The sequence below is a fragment of the Lissotriton helveticus genome, chromosome 6, assembly GCF_964261635.1.
Source record: "Lissotriton helveticus chromosome 6, aLisHel1.1, whole genome shotgun sequence".
Taxonomy (NCBI): Eukaryota; Metazoa; Chordata; class Amphibia; order Caudata; family Salamandridae; genus Lissotriton; species Lissotriton helveticus.
Window position 1 is genome coordinate 1,279,853,546 of NC_136067.1, and position 18,130 is coordinate 1,279,871,675.

At 44.4% G+C, this 18,130-nt stretch overlaps 1 protein-coding gene across 3 annotated transcripts in view; it reads left to right on the forward strand.

The window, feature by feature from the left end:
* NINL (ninein like) overlaps positions 1-18,130 on the forward strand; it is a 425,470-nt gene that overhangs the window by 136,856 nt on the left and 270,484 nt on the right. For all 3 annotated transcript variants that reach the window (XM_078649025.1, XM_078649026.1, XM_078649027.1), the window contains exon 3: positions 9,741-9,834. In XM_078649025.1, coding sequence (XP_078505151.1) covers positions 9,741-9,834 — 94 coding nt within the window. The remainder of the gene's footprint in view (positions 1-9,740; positions 9,835-18,130) is intronic.

Here is an 18,130-nt window from a genome sequence, read left to right on the forward strand (position 1 = left end):
GGGGGGCTGGGACAGGACATCGCACAAGGTCACATGCATTGTTCAAGGCATCAGGAAATTAGGGAATTTGCCCAGAATCGCAAGAGTTTGAGCCAAAACTGTGACTGGAACCGGGTTCCCGAGTTCCTAAAACAGCAGATCGGGCTGTAACACCACATCCCAGGTACAGGGAGGGAGACAGCAGCCACAATAAAGCTCGGCTCGTTATGGGCTCGAGGTTCTAAGAATACCTCGAGCTGAGCCAGAGCCGAGCTTTAGGCCACCTCTACGAGATATGACTACTAGTGATGCCCCTTTGTTTGGAAGCAGCAGGGGGTTTTAGTACCTGGTGCTGCGAGAGTCGCTGTGCGCAGAGTGTACAGTGTGTGCTTAAACCCAGGGCCGGCTTAAGGGACATGCGACTGGTGCAGCTGCACCTGGTGCTGGCTTTGGTGGGGGCGATGTGTTCAACAATGTCAACACAACTCTGCTGATTGTTACTACTGGTGAGAGATCGGAATTGTGTGTAGTGTCAGTTCTGTCTGCTCATAAAGTAGCGCAGAGGGATAATGTGCCTGCTGGAAAGCACATGCAGTGGCGACGAGGAAACACAACAGGGGCAGAGGGACCGCCAAGGTCCACAATCCCTGCAGGGCGGAAGCCCAAGAGCAGCAACAGCCCCTCCTTATGCCAGGGGCCTGGAGAGTGACTGGGTGGACTTAGATAAAAGTGAAACTGAAAGGCCACTCACCGAGATAAGGACTTGGAAAGTTGCTGCATATTTGTGCCTGGAGCGGGATTTCTAGACTTGTTTATTGCCTGTATCCCGTTTTCGCTGTGCCTGGGTTGGCGTCTCCTGTCAGCGCTGCTTTGTGGACTGGCTCCCCTTGACTCGCTGGTGTGAGCGTGAGCTGCAATCTGCAAGCTCAGTCAACCGCTCCCAGCTGGAGTCAGAAGGGTTGAGCCCAGCGTAATCTATCTCAGCGCGCTTAGCCCGGGGGACTGCGAGGTCCAGAAACCCCAGCTGGGGTCAGCTGGTTCCTCTTCCCCCAGGCGACACGCCCACGGCCACGCCCACCAACGAGAAGGATAAAGATTCGTGACACCCGCTTCGCGGGCGCCACTCACCGAGATAAGGACTTGGAAAGTTGCTGCATATTTGTGCCTGGAGCGGGATTTCTAGACTTGTTTATTGCCTGTATCCCGTTTTCGCTGTGCCTGGGTTGGCGTCTCCTGTCAGCGCTGCTTTGTGGACTGGCTCCCCTTGACTCGCTGGTGTGAGCGTGAGCTGCAATCTGCAAGCTCAGTCAACCGCTCCCAGCTGGAGTCAGAAGGGTTGAGCCCAGCGTAATCTATCTCAGCGCGCTTAGCCCGGGGGACTGCGAGGTCCAGAAACCCCAGCTGGGGTCAGCTGGTTCCTCTTCCCCCAGGCGACACGCCCACGGCCACGCCCACCAACGAAACGTACAAAAACAGAATCACATCCCGCGGCGCGGGACGCGCGCGGGACCAAGGCCGGGACTAAGCCCGGACAAAGGGCGGGCCGTCTGTGGCCGTCCGGGGACGGGACGGTCTATCCCTCTAACATCTGCATTAGGGATTTATGATCATTTATATTGTGAATAGGTCGCGCTACACCATAATCTAGGTAAGCCAGATTTACATTCCCTGTTCTTTCCTTTGAGTTGACGAACAACTAAGGATCTTATATTGTAATATAAGTATAAGTACTGGAAAATAAAAACAAAATTCTCTTATTCACACTAAAATATTTTTTATTTGATTTAAATATCTGTCAATCAATTGAGACGACCACAATTAACTACGAACACTCTGCCCCAATATGAGGGCATTAAAACAATTACGCTCACGTACAATTTACATGAGACGTATGGGTACCGACGCAGCTGTTAGGAAATCAACTGATAAATCAATGAAACCGGGACTATTATCTTATACTCCAGCTATAAATAAATATTTTTCTACTCTTTCCTCAAAAAATCATTCACTTGTATTTACATCAGAAGAACAAGATAAGTCAGACCTCATCATGGATAGGGTACAGCATGAAATGTCTCTCTCCTCTGTTCAGAGACATCATGAACAAGACTTCCTAATTACAGAGAACAGCTCGGTAAAAACTCCTTCTCCTGTAGAATGCCAAACATCGCCCATAGATATATCTCAAATAAAGTCTATGACACCGACAAAACTACAAGACAATGTGCAAATTTTGGAGCTATCTGTAAATAACAGCATGAAAGGAGAACATGAAAAATCAGAAATATTACTCAGTCAAAATCAGCCATTCACCAGTTCACCGGAAAAATCACCTAAATTCTTCTTCAACTGTGCTAATTCCATTGACTCTAACTTTACAAATCTTAATTTAAAATCTGAAAACAGTGCTCCTCCTTTGTCAAAAGCATTATTTTCACTGCAGGAAATTCTAGAATCAGTACTTACCCATCTTGGACAAATTTTGGCCAATTCTGATGATACACTAGATGTTCAAATAGGAATCCTAAAATTTTTGGTTGAACAAAAAAGGAAAAAAGATTTATCCAAAATAATTCCCAACGACCATGAATCAGGTAAAAACTCTCTAATAGAAGACTGTCTTTCTAATGGGATAAAAAATCTAAATCAACTGGAAGTAAGCACCCAAACAACCGATGTGGTAATAATTGAGACCAAAACTAAAGAAATAAAAAACAAGAAACAACATCCTATTACCTACTCACTCAAAAAATTGTTTAAAGAAGAACAGGAAGCTACCAGCGGTAAAAATAATAAGATCTATCCCATCTTCTCTAGTAAAGAAAATAGTAACAACTCAGATCGTATAACTTGGGATACACAACTAGTGTCATCAGGAGTTATTACTGATCAGGAGCCTAGTCAGACAGAAAAGATTGGAAAAAGTAATGAGCGGGAAAAAGCAAAGGGTAAGAAAAGGAGAAGAAAGTCTTTGAGAAGAATACAGAAGAAAAAAGGGATTAAACTTACATTTAAAAAATCCATGCCATCAAGTTCTGAGAGTTCTCAATTAATTAATAATACAACTCAAGCAATAATTCCACTGGTGAACATATTGAATCCAAAAGCAGAAGAATATCGGCCGATGACAGAATATCGATCACCTGTGCACAAGTCTATGGTCATCAATAAATTGGATGAAGTGCAATCTCAACACTGGGAAAAAGTCTCATCAAAACTTATCATAATAGAAGAACTGTTTCCAACAGACAAAATGCCTCTCAATCGCAGCAGAATAATTAACCTTTTGCAAGAAATTTCATCTTTGAACTCTATTACAAGTAAAGAAATCGACCTGGTACTTTTTCCAAAGAAAGATAACAATAAAATAGCACAGGTATCCTTTTTTTCTCCAGTTCTTCCTAGAATAATCATTAGAGAGAAGGAAATTCTCCACAGAAATGGTTACGATGTATATTCAGTACCCGACTTCAAAACTAATGCACAAATTAATTGCATAAATGGACAAATTCAGAGAAGAAATGATGACTATGGTTTCGAAAAGGGAGAAGGTGTATTAAATAACAACAGAAAGGACACACTCCAAATACAAGTAAAGCATGGTGAGAGGTCAGTTTGGTCTTGGGAACCAAAAACAAGTGACACCGAGAACCCTATAACATCCTGGGCATGGCTATCAGAGACTCTAAATAGCAAAAAATTGGATAAACCGCAACAGCATCAGGTTTAGCAAAGGACTGTTGTTATTAACTTGGAATTTGGCAGGGAAATCTGTTAAAAAAATGAAAATTGCAATTAAGGATTCCCCAGACATTATAGCCTTGCAGGAAACATGGTCGACTGATCCCTTCAAACAAAAAGGGTATTATGTCCATGAAACACCGGCAAAAAAATCAAAAAGAGGACATGCCAAGGGAGGTCTGGCCTTTTTACTTAAAGAAGAATACTCCTGGTCACAAGTAATAATAAATACGAACACTGAGAATCTGCAATGTATAAGGATATCACTTAAACCTCAATCATCACCCACGAAAGAAAAAATACTACTCTTTAATATTTATGTGCCTCCTAATTGTAATTATGATTCGCTGTTTGACCATCTGATGGAGACTATCTTGCATATTATAGAAGACCATCTCCACATACCATACATCATCATGGGAGATCTAAATGCTAAAATTTCAAATAGTGAACTCAAGAAATGGGCACTCTTATTCAAAGAGGAATCGTTGGAAACATCTCTCCCAGAGTTACCGAAAGGAGTCAAATCGGATAAGAGAGGACGCTCACTTTTATCAACTCTTCCGATACTGAATGGAACAATCTTAAATGGTAATACCAACGGAGATAGACCGGCATCTTACACGAGACGGGGAAATGGATGTCCCTCTATCCTTGATTACTTTATATGTGGGACTGGAGAGAAAGAACAATTTACCCAACTCTCGATTCAATTCAATGAGGAAAGCGACCATGCACTACTATATTTAACAACTAACTGGAATGTCTTGACCTCCTTTCAGAACCAGTCAATATTTTATAAACCAAATACGGAAGTAAGTGCAAAAAAGCGCTGTTTATACTGGAGCATTGAAAATTTAGACCATTTGAGTACTCTATTTTTTCACACTCAATTACTGACTATTACCTACTCAGATGATCCTATAGAGAATTTTGAACTTATCATCGACAAACTTAAGCTGGCCTTGCAAAATAAACTACAAACAGATACACAGTTAAAAAGAAAACGTAACAGTAAAAACAAAAATTGGAATCAACCAAATATAAAACAACTTAACAGGCTGATCCGAGCCCAGTATTTGAACTTCTCGCCTGAAATAAAAACGGAAATTAATAGATTAAAGAATCAAATACGGAGAGAAAAAACCAAGCAGAAAAAAATGAAACAGGACTCTAACTGGATTGATATCCAACTGGCAGCCAAGCAAAAAAATCAACGCAAATACTGGTCCTTGATTGCGAAATTTACTGGAACAAAAAAAAAGCTAGAAGCAACTCCAGTCTCAGAGGAAGATTGGGATACATACCTCAGTGAGTTGTACAGACCAAATCAGTTTAATAAGGTAGGAAAGGCAGAAGACCGATCAATGGAAACAAATGAGTTTAAGATCAATAAAACTTCGTCAGTATCTATCGCTATGAATATAAAAACAGCAAGAAGCACGGGCGCTTCTGGCCCCGATCAAATCCCTATCAAAATCTACCAACTTGATCGGAAAAAATGGGGTCTGGTGCTTTCACCGCTTTTTAATTATATATTCGACACCGGCAAAATGCCAAACTCCTGGAAGGGAAGCATAATTATCCCGATTTACAAGAAAGGGGAAAAATCTATACCAGGAAATTACAGGCAAATAGCACTTATGGACGCGGCTGGGAAGATATTTGCAGCAGAAATCCTGGACAGATTGAAAGATTGGGCATTCACAAATGGACACATCCCGATGTTTCAGTCTGGATTTCGCCCGAATCATTCGGTTACAGATAATATAGCGATCTTCCAGACAATTTTAGATAAATATACATTGGGGAAAAAACAACCAATTTATACAGCGTTCATCGACTATTCGACGGCCTTTGACCGAGTCGATAGACCGACACTGTGGTCAAAATTAAGAAGGATGGGCATTTCAGAATCACTATTACAACTCATAGTGAACTTACACAGCAATACCTGGTGTCGGGTTCAAATGGGGCGCGATAAGGGCCTGACGAAGAAAATACTGACATTTAATGGCCTGAAGCAAGGGTGTCTTTTGGCTCCAATTTTATTCTCCTTGTATATAAGTGATTTACCTGCCGAACTTCAATTAGGATCATGCACTCCTCCAAAGATTGCCACTGAGTGCATACACACACTGATGTATGCGGATGATATTGTCCTCTTTGACCTCACTCCGTTTGGACTCCAGAATCTCATAGATATCCTACATAATTACTCGAGGAAAAATTATCTCATCCCAAACATAAATAAAACCAAAGTGGTTGTATTTTCAAAAAAGAAGAAATGTGTAAGGTACGAATGGAAGCTAGGAGGGAAAAAATTAGAGCAGGTAAAGGAGTATACATATCTTGGGAGAATTTTTTCAAATAATTTGAATAACACCAAACAAATAGAACATCTTAAAAAGAAGGCGGACCTGCATGCTGGGGCCCTGTCACGTTTATACTCAGCTGCTGGGAACAGACACTTCTTTGCACTATTACAAGTCTATAAAGCGAAGATTCCACCACTTATGTCATATGCCTCAGAATATATCCTTACAAAACAATGGGTATATATGGACCAACAAGAAGGCAAAATATTAAAAAAACTAATGAAAGTTTCCACATCTACACCGGTACAGGCATTGAGAATAGAATGTTCCATCACGAGTGCATATGCCACTTCAATAACAAGCATCATCAGGTGGGCTTATAATTTACTGCATTCAAAAGAAGGAACTTTGAGAAACTTGTTAAAAGTTGAGACATTTAAAAAAGATTCTGCTCACTTTACCTTTTTTAAAAACATGGAAGATGCATTCCAGCTTGCGAAACTTAGTCTGGAAATTTTGTCAACCTGGACGCCGGCACAACTAAAACTCTTCTTAAAGAACTTCTCGCCCAAATTGAGCTATGAGCTTGACCATAAGCATTGTAAAAAACTATCTGTGTACAGGACCTATGCAGACTCTCAGGAATACAAACAAAAACAGTTGTATTTAGGATACACTCTGGTACACGGTGCAAGGCGAGTGATCTTGATGCTGCGTCTAGGTATACTCCCAGTATTAACTTTTAGTTCTTCGTGGAGTCCGGATAGAGCTGTGGAATGCACCCTCTGTCAAGGGGGCATACAGGATTTGGCACACCTTCTTTTTATTTGTCCAAACGAGAAAATTGTAAATGCAAGGTTAACATGTATAGAACCCATCTTCCGATCTTGTAGAATTGCTAACACTAAGGACTTCTTAACACTATGTAAAAATCCACCTAATGAATACGTCTGTTATAGAATTTTTAAGTTTCTGAAAATTTCGCTGAAAATGTATTAATTGTATGAAATTTTATTGTTTTTTATTATATTTTATCAAATTTGTGGTCCTCAATAGAGTACCGTAACAAATAAAAACTTTTTGACTTTTGACTTTTTGACTTTTGAAACTGAAAGGCATGTGGCGGGAAGAACGTGCAAGTCTAAACGCGTACATGAAAGCAAGAACAAGAAAAAAACAGCTGTGATTTGAAAACTCGGCAGCTATGCAGCATTTGTGTTTGCAAGGTCTTTTTTCTCTTTTTCGGATCCAGGTGAGAAGGCAGAAGAAGCAGCATCAGCAGGGCAGGTATGGGGTGTAAATAAGCACCACCTCACCTGCCTGCTGTGAGGAGCCGAGGAGCCCTCCTACTATTGGCTCCATGGCGAGAGCCACCGGGCCAATAGAAGGGGTCGGATTTCGCGGACAATTTATTAAAATCGCTGCATTATTACAAAACTGCAGATTTCGCGATCTGGAGGGTGTGATGGTTACAACACAGATGAAACCGTAACCTAAACATACCTAGGGTTTACATTGGACTAGGGGGCTCCTTTGCTGCACAAAAAAGCCGTTACAGCAAAATCAGTTGCGTTCATTTTTGCTTTTTCTCATTTGAGGAAAAGCCCGTGGGGGCACAATCTGTAGGCTCTGATAACCGTGTTAAAATCAAAATGGATTCCAACTGTATCATAGGGAGGTGAAATACTGCTGGGTGAAGATGCTGATTTTCTGGAGAAACTTGTAATACGAACCTACAACTAATGTTTCAGCTACCAAAGTCCGCTTCCCAATCCCAAGTAAGGCTTGAATTTTCTTTGATAAAACAATCATTAACCTGACATGGGGCTTTTATCAATTGTTGCCATAGATTGCGGAGTGCCTTGAAGGTACATTGGCACATCTTGCTTGGGTGGAGTTAAATCTGCAAAGGGGAAAGCTCAATTTCCCAAGTATCTGCAGAGAAGTATAGAGAAACTTGGTATTGCAGATATATGGCAACCGAACACATGCGATTATACCCTCAAGAAAACTTTGAACAATTGCATACTGCAGCAAAGACGCCTGGAGGATAACGGTACATTGGCAAAACAAGAGCATGTTTGGCTAGTAATAAACTTTTACAATATCATCAAGGAACAACCCTATTTTGAGGCAGCTCTGTCATCGTCCACCAAGAGGGAATTTATTGTGATTTGGTTTCTTGCCAACCTTTGACTTTATACCCAAGTGGTAGAAGAAGTCCCAGTCAGAGGATTCATTATGTCGCTTGTGTCATCAGACAAAAGAATCATTCATGCATATACATTGCGTTTGGCCCAACTTGCTGAAGGACTCTGCTGCGTAAAGAGTTTTTAGCCTTGGAAGTAAGAACCTGTAGATCGGCTGTCATAGAGGCTTTAAACCCACAGAACCTTATGCTGAACTGGTGCAATGTCTAGCAATTTTTAATCCTCAGATAAAATCATTCTAAATAAAGGTAGGTTCTATGACTTAGAGAAGGGTACACCCCAATTGGATTTTAGTAGGTTACGATTCAATGATGGGTTGAAAGGGGGCGAAAAAGAAAATTATTGACTTCTATCCCAGTGTTGTTGTGAAAGGGTTACATGGAGGGGCTGCTAGGAGATGGGATTGAGTGACCCCGTCCCCTATCCCGTCTTTGGTTGGGTGCTCAGCATTGGTTAGTATAAACAAAGCACTATGGAGTATCAACGAGGAAGGATTCAATACTTGTGTTTATTTGATCTGTATTTCTGTTGATGTCTGTACAATCTTCTTGTCCATAGGAAGGTTGATATAGGATGATCCATCACTTTAAATTGTTAATGCTCTTTCGCACAGTACTCTGTTGATGTTTGCATAATGCACTTTTTGAACGACCTGCTTGTGTCTAGTCATTTTGACATAGGACGGTCTATGAATTTAAATTGTTCATGCTCCTTTGTACAATATGTCAAATGATGGTTGCACAATGCACCTCTGTATGATTTTCTTGCACCCAGCCACAGGAATGCGGGTGATGTATTATCTCATATGACTTTAAACGACTTATGCTCTTTTGTAATAGTACCTCATTGATGTTTACAAAATGCACTTTATGAACGAGCTGCCTGCGCATAGCCAGGTTGACATAGGATGGCCTACGCTTTAAACTGTCTATGCTCCTTTGCACAATTTGCCGTATGATGATCCCAAAAGTTACTTTCAGCTTGATTTTCCTGCTCTCATCTACAGGATATAGGATGGTGAATGATAATAAACTGTTAATGTTCCCCTGCTTAGTATACTGAGCTGCATGGACAATGCACCATTGATAGATTTTGTGCCTAGGCAGGTTAATACAGCATGGTTCTTGACTTAAAACTGCTTATGCCTACCCAGGTGAATACAGCATGGTTCTTGATTTTAAATCCTCTAATGCCCGCACAATTAATTTATTTTGTATGATTTTTATGTGTGCGTATGTTTATGGTTTTTGTTTAACTAATAAACTAATAATAAAATGAAACTGAACATGTGTGAGTTCTAAGTATTAAGCATATTTTATAATCCTTTTTTAACATGCTTGGTTGGAAGTACTCCAAAAAGCCTCCAATAAAGACTGCGTGAAATAACACAGGCACAAACTGTAGTCACAAACAATTTACAGGTGTGTTTTGGAGACCTGATACTGTAAGAATAACATTTTAATACTTATATCTCATTTTAATATTCCTGCAGGTTAATTTTGAAGAGTTCAAGGAAGGTTTTGTTGCAGTCCTGTCACGTACAATTGACCTTAGCATTTCAGAGGAGAGCAGCTATCTGCAGCCAGGTCAGCTATGATTCTTTGTTTACATTTGAATTTTAACCTGTGCCTTCCTTGTCTTGTTCATGGAGGCTGCCAGATCAAGCAGTTTGACTGATTTTTGTAAGTGTGTATGAACACTGGAAGTTGACAAATCTATCTTCTATATCTTTTAGCAAACAGAAATGGATGTTTTAATGGCTATTCAACAATGGCCTATGATTGTGTGGAAAGTTGAGTGAAGAACTAGCAGCTGAAGCAAATGTGTACATACTCTATACCTACTTTGTCTCAATTAAAACATTTCTTGTTGGCCTTGTAATTTAATTTACATGAGTAGCATAGGGAGCATGTACTTCATTAATGACCACATCCATTAGCTAATTGTAATCTTCCCTTTTAGATACTGATTGTTTCTCATCTGCCATGTGCTAGGCAGCTTCTGGCTAAGCTACTGGTACAACCCCCTACTTGCTGAGACTTTTCTACTGTGTCATAATCTGGCCATAGGCTCCAAGCCAGGAAAAAACTGCTATCTCTGTTTTGAGGTCAACATATGTTTTTCCTTTCTTCTTCTTACCTCTCCCAAAATTGCGGAACTTCTTCTGCACCCCCTTCCAAGTTGAGGCCTGCCTCACAATTTGATCTAAAATGGAGTATTTGTAATACTTTGTATAATTGCATATTCTGCCTTTAATTATCCGAGGCCTTAATGGTCTTTTCGGTTTACTTTTGAGAGTGCTGTCATAGGGTTCTATTATTTCATGGTTTGAGCATATTTTTCAAGATATGCTAATAGCACCTTCTGGTAGTAGGGTGGCTGAACTAATATAGCGATCCCCTTGATCTAATTTAAGTTCTGGCCGAAATTCAACACATTTAAAAACAATTACTATGCAACCAAATACAATATAAAAAATACTTTTATTCCAAGAACGGGCTGTTCTGGTACATTAAAAGCACACAATATAATATGCATCATACAGTAAAATAAAAAAAATAAAAAATGTGTTTCTTATAAAACACAAAAGTATACACTTAAAACCAAACTAATACATCCTAATTATGACCCGCATAATTAAAAATAGACAGAAACGTGTAAGACATGGGACTTGTTCAATACAATTGTACATCTGCCTTCCTGTATTACCACTTTGTTTTATACATAGATACAATCTATATTACAACAACAGTGTTGGATTCCCAGAGTGTAGTAGAAAAATGCGTCAACGCGTTTCGATGGATACAACTTGTTACACCATCTTTATCAAGATGGCAACAATACGCGGAATCCCCTGTGAGACGCCTCGCCGAGGCAGTATAAAATTACCTTCCTGAGATCTATCGAGATTACTTGACTGCATTGTATTTTAACCAGGAAACTAGCTGAATTATTGAAACGCTTTTTAGTTAAAGAATTATATAAGAATCGATGCATAAAAGTTATAAAATAAACAGAGGGAACCAACTTAGCATTGGGAACTGATCGCTGAGGTTCCAACCAAAACCACCTTCATTCAGAGCACTGAGCTGTCTTGCCAAAGAGCCTCGGGATTTTTTTTTTTTTTATGAACGTTGAATACGGTAGATCTTTTGAGGAACAGTCAAAAATAACTCCCAGAGTAACTAGCAGCAACGGGAGAAAATTGTTGACCCCTCGTATATGACAGAAAAATATTGAAAAGTCTTGATAAAGATGGTGTAATAAGTTGTATATATCAAAACGTGTCGACGCATTTTTCTAGTACAATCTGGGAATCCAACACTGTTGTTGTAATATAGATTATATCTATGTATAAAACAAAGTGGTAATACAGGAAGGCAGATGTCCAATTGTATTGAACAAGTTCCATGTCTTACACGTTTCTGTCTATTTTTAATTATGCGGGTCATAATTAGGATGAATTAGTTTGTTTTTAAGTGTAAACTTTTGTGTTTAATAAGAAACAAATTTTTGTTTTTTTATTTTACTGTATGATGCATATTATATTGTGTTTTTATTGTACCAGAACAGCCCGTTCTTGGAATAAAAGTATTTTTTACATTGTATTAGGTTGCATAGTAATTGTTTTTAAATGTGTTGAATTTCGGCCAGAACTTAAATTAGATCAAGGGGATCGCTTTGTTTTCAGGTATTTGAACCTCATTTCTCTTGATAAAGCTAAGGGGTACCTCTCACTCTTAAATATTCTGAACTAATATAGCACCTCAATTTACAAGAACTATTTCACACATTACTTTTTGCAGTACACAGAGTATATTCGTGTTTTGATTGTGCGGTAATTTCCTTTTGTGGAGCCACTACTATCACTTGGTGAAATATTTCCAAGTTAAGGGCTAGTTGATTTTTAGATGGGGTAGACCCAACATCATGTTTTCTATCTAATGCAGAACTTCCATAGGGTTACCTGGCTCCTTTCAACAATTAATATGGACATAGACTATTGCAAAGCAAGGTTTTTTTCTTCCATTTCTTCTCTTCTAGCTATCACCATTTAAATGTTCCCCTTTCATATTGTATCTCGGCTGTAGTAAGAAAGAGGTTCTTGCTCTTTTCCTTTAGCAGCTCCTTTTCAAACCACACACTTTTTGCGTGGGTTATGCTTTTGAAGATACATGTCAGGAATTTGTCTCTAGAGAAATGATGAAACTTCCCCTTGGAAAATATGTTTCAAAACAAAGTAATATATCTGATCCTATTTGTAGCAAAGCAAGAGAGCAAACCTCCCACATTGTGGACTAATTTCTTAAAAGAACTGCATTACTCTATTGTCCTATCTTGACTCCATCTCAAAAGTCCACAAAAGGCTTAATTTCAATAGCAGTGATTCCAAAATCATCAGAGATGAAAGCTGCAACTCCTGTACACAAATAGATTTTGAAAGCTATCCAGTTACCTTACATTACTTGAGGATTTCTGGCGAGCTAAGCCATCAGCAACTAGACATAAGATGTGCCTTTTAATATTGAGAGGACCGTTTTACCTTTGTTCTTCACTTTACATTGATTTTATGGACATGACAATGAACCAGAGGATATCTAGGCACCAAATGCCAAAGGGTTTGTATAGTTGTATGTGTCGACCTTATTCTATATTAGAAAAGGTTGCGCCCTAGCAGACTATATTGAGTCATTTATGTCGGAGAATACATGCAGAGTACTTAAGATAGGTTGACAATGGAAGAAAATAAATAAATGAGAAGAAAATGGTCTACTCTTCTTTAGATTTATTTTCCTAGATATGACTAGAGATTTGTGGGACAAAGTAAGCTGCATGGTGTCGCTCTGGCTATGAAAAGTTGAAAAATGAAACAATGAAGCGATGCCACATCACAGCCAACCATGCTCTTTTGGCCATTTTTAGGTCTCGTGACCTATCAATGCGCATGCGCATTGAGAGAAGCGAGACTATAGGGCTTTAACCGCATGCGTGCGGGCGGAATTCCGCCCGTACGCTGGGTTTTGCGGAATCGCACTTTACGTGACGAGCTGGGCTCGTCATGAGCGTGCGAGGAGGCTACGCCATGACGAGCCCAGCTCGTCATGAGCGTCGAAGGGGTTAAACAAAGTTTACCTAACTGTGGCGATTTGGTGCTGTGCCCGTGGCTTTTAGGTCAATGCGCAAGCGCATTGACCTAAAATGCGCGTGCACAGCACCAAATCGCCGTCTGTTCCCTCAGCCGCAGTCCTCCCACACCTTTGAAGTGAAGCTTAGCTTCACTTCAAAGGCCCCGGCTGCTTCGCACCCTCATGCCGCTCTCCCCGCTCCGCCCCCTCCCCTGCCCGCCCTGTCGCATTTCTCCTCCCCCCCCTCCCCACAGCAATGCCCTCCGTCTTGTTTCCTTTCTTGTTTTTCTTTCAGGTGAGATATCTTTTCCATCATATGCGATAATACAGTTCTCATATGCATTTTTTAATTATTAGCAGCATATACACAGGCGCCCCTTCGGCGCTTTTGCTCTCAACCCTACTATCCTGTCAGCCGCATCTCTATAAGTTACTCGAAGCATGGCCTGACATGTGCACAGCTTATTCCGGCACCACCATCCTGCCAGACGCTTCTGCTTTGTTCGCCCACCGCATGGCCCTATTTGTGCACATTTTACTTTCGTGCATACCCTTACCCGCAGCCTCTCCTTCCCCACTTCTGCCTTTTCGGGTCTCGCGCTCACCGCAGACCCCTTCACATGGCTCACACCCACTTTTTTTCAGGTTACCATGCCAGGTTACCTCACTCACCCTCAACCCCTCACCCTCACTCACCCTCAACCCCTCACCCTCACTCACCCTCACTCACCCTCAACCCCTCACCCACCCTCACCCTCACTCACCCTCAACCCCTCACTCACCCTCAACCCCTCACCCTCACTCACCCTCACTCACCCTCACCCTCACTCACCCTCAACCCCTCACCCTCACTCACCCTCACCCTCACTCACCCTCACTCACCCTCACTCACCCTCACCCTCACTCACCCTCACACTCACTCACCCTCACCCTCACTCACCCTCAACCTCCCTCAACCCCTCACCCTCACTCACCCTCACCCTCACTCACCCTCACCCTCACTCACCCTCAACCCCTCACCCACCCTCAACCCCTCACCCTCACTCACCCTCAACCCCTCACCCTCAACCCCTCACTCACCCTCACTCACCCTCACTCTCACTCACCCTCACTCACCCTCAACCCCTCACCCACCCTCACCCTCACTCACCCTCACCCTCACTCACCCTCAACCCCTCACCCTCACTCACCCTCACTCACCCTCAACCCCTCACCCTCACTCACCCTCAACCCCTCACCCTCCCTCAACCCCTCACCCTCACTCACCCTCACTCACCCTCACCCTCACCCTCACTCACCCTCACCCTCACTCACCCTCACCCTCACTCACCCTCACTCACCCTCACCCTCACTCACCCTCAACCCCTCACCCTCACCCTCACTCACCCTCACCCTCAATCACCCTCAACCCCTCACCCTCACTCACCCTCACCCTCACTCACCCTCACCCTCACTCACCCTCACCCTCACTCACCCTCACTCACCCTCACCCTCACCCTCACTCACCCTCACTCACCCTCACCCTCACTCACCCTCAACCCCTCACCCTCACTCACCCTCACTCACCCTCACCCTCACTCACCCTCAACCCCTCACCCACCCTCAACCCCTCACCCTCACTCACCCTCAACCCCTCACCCTCAACCCCTCACTCACCCTCACTCTCACTCACCCTCACTCACCCTCAACCCCTCACCCTCACTCACCCTCACCCTCACTCACCCTCAACCCCTCACCCTCACTCACCCTCACCCTCACTCACCCTCAACCCCTCACCCTCACCCTCCCTCAACCCCTCACCCACCCTCAACCCCTCACCCTCACTCACCCTCACTCACCATCACCCTCACCCTCACTCACCCTCACCCTCACTCACCCTCACTCACCCTCACTCACCCTCACCCTCACTCACCCTCAACCCCTCACCCTCACTCACCCTCAACCCCTCACCCTCACCCTCACTCACCCTCAACCCCTCACCCTCACTCACCCTCAACCCCTCACCCTCACTCACCCTCACCCTCACTCACCCTCACCCTCACTCACCCTCAACCCCTCACCCTCACTCACCCTCACCCTCACTCACCCTCAACCTCACTCACCCTCAACCCCTCACCCTCACCCACCCTCACCCTCACTCACCCTCAACCCCTCACCCTCACCCTCACTCACCCTCACTCACCCTCACCCTCACTCACCCTCAACCCCTCACCCTCACTCACCCTCACTCACCCTCAACCCCTCACCCTCACTCACCCTCAACCCCTCACCCTCCCTCACCCTCACCCTCCCTCACCCTCCCTCACCCTCACTCACCCTCACTCACCCTCACCCTCACTCACCCTCAACCCCTCACCCTCACCCGCCCTCAACCCCTCACCCTCACTCACCCTCAACCCCTCACCCTCACTCACCCTCAACCCCTCACTCACCCTCACTCTCACTCACCCTCACTCACCCTCACTCTCACTCACCCTCACTCACCCTCAACCCCTCACCCTCACTCACCCTCACTCACCCTCACCCTCACTCACCCTCAACCCCTCACCCTCACTCACCCTCACCCTCACTCACCCTCAACCCCTCACCCTCACTCACCCTCAACCCCTCACCCTCAACCCCTCACCCTCACTCACCCTCACCCTCACTCACCCTCAACCCCTCACCCTCAACCCCTCACCCTCACCCTCACTCACCCTCACTCACCCTCACCCTCACTCACCCTCACTCACCCTCAACCCCTCACCCTCACTCACCCTCACCCTCACCCACCCTCACCCTCACTCACCCTCAACCCCTCACTCACAAAATTTTCTTAGTGACAGGAGACAAGTGGTGACCTTGGGGGATTTCTGTTCCAGTGAAAAGTCACTATCAACGGGAGTACCTCAAGGTTCCAGCTTGAGTCCGACATTATTCAATGTCTATACCGCACCTCTGATACAGCTGATATCCTCCTACGGCATAGCTGTGATAGCATATGCCGACGATACTCAGCTGATCCTGGTTATGGACAAAGACAACCAGGTCTGGGAGGAGAAACTTAAGTGCTGTCTAACAGCCACCTTTGAGTGGATGCGGAAAAACCACCTAAAATGCAACACAGGCAAGACCGAGATCATGCCTATAGGCCCAAAAAACGAATTTATCCCCAGACTGTGGTGGCCCGAGATGACAGACATACCACCTCACACTACTTCCTCGGCCCGCAACCTTGGGGTACAGTTTGACGCCGATTTATCCTTTAAACATCAGGCGTCTAAAGTGGCAGGCACTTGCTTCGGGGTGATAAAACTGCTCAAGAAGTTCTTTGACTTGCTGCCCCTCGAAGCAAGGAAAACAGTCACGGTTGCACTAGTTACTTCTCGTATTGACTATTGCAACAGCCTGTATGCTGGTACCAACAAGGTGGTCACCCATAAACTCCAGATGGTACAGCATGCGGCGGCAAGGCTAGTTTTGAAATGGCCAAGAAAAACCTCTGCAACCAAAGCCCTTAATTTACTACACTGGCTGCCTATAACCAAAAGGGTCCTGCACAAAGTACTGACAATTACCTTTCGTGCTGTACATAACTTAGGCCCTCTATACCTTAGGAAAAAATTTGTAAAATATTGCCCAACACGAGCACTACGGTCCTCAAATGCCAATCTTTTGACCATTCCAGGGTTCAGACTTAAAACCCGTGGGGGTAAATCCCTAGCGGTATTGGGTGCTAAAGCTTGGAATGCCCTCCCCCCACCACTAAGAGCACTGGATAAGGAATCTGATTTCCGCAAACAACTGAAAACCTGGATTTACAACCTTCCAGACTCGACTGCCAGAGCATTAGTGTGACTCCGGTCTTGGTCTCCTTAAAGCAGTGAGGCAACTGTTACACCTGGTTGTCCACCTATTGGCGCCGAGATGCTCCCTGGAGCGATTGTTAGCGCGGTATAAATGAGCCTACATTTACATTTACATTTACATTTACTCACCCTCAACCCCTCACTCACCCTCACCCACCCTCACCCACCCTCACTCACCCTCACCCTCACTCACCCTCACCCTCACTCACCCTCACCCTCACTCACCCTCACCCTCACTCACCCTCAACCCCTCACCCTCACTCACCCTCACCCTCACTCACCCTCACCCTCACTCACCCTCAACCCCTCACCCTCACTCACCCTCACCCTCACCCTCACTCACCCTCACCCTCCCTCACCCTCAACCCCTCACCCTTAACCCCTCACCCTCACTCACCCTCACCCTCACTCACCCTCACTCACCCTCAACCCCTCACCCTCACTCACCCTCACCCTCACTCACCCTCACCCTCACTCACCCTCACCCTCACTCACCCTCAACCCCTCACTCACCCTCACTCACCCTCACCCACCCTCACCCACCCTCACTCACCCTCACCCACCCTCACTCACCCTCACCCTCACTCACCCTCAACCCCTCACCCTCACTCACCCTCACTCACCCTCAACCCCTCACCCTCACTCACCCTCAACCCCTCACCCTCACCCTCACTCACCCTCAACCCCTCACCCTCAACCCCTCACTCACCCTCACTCTCACTCACCCTCAACCCCTCACCCTCACTCACCCTCACCCTCACCCTCACCCACCCTCACCCTCACTCACCCTCAACCCCTCACCCACCCTCACCCTCACTCACCCTCACCCTCACTCACCCTCAACCCCTCACCCTCACTCACCCTCACCCACCCTCAACCCCTCACCCTCACTCACCCTCACCCTCACT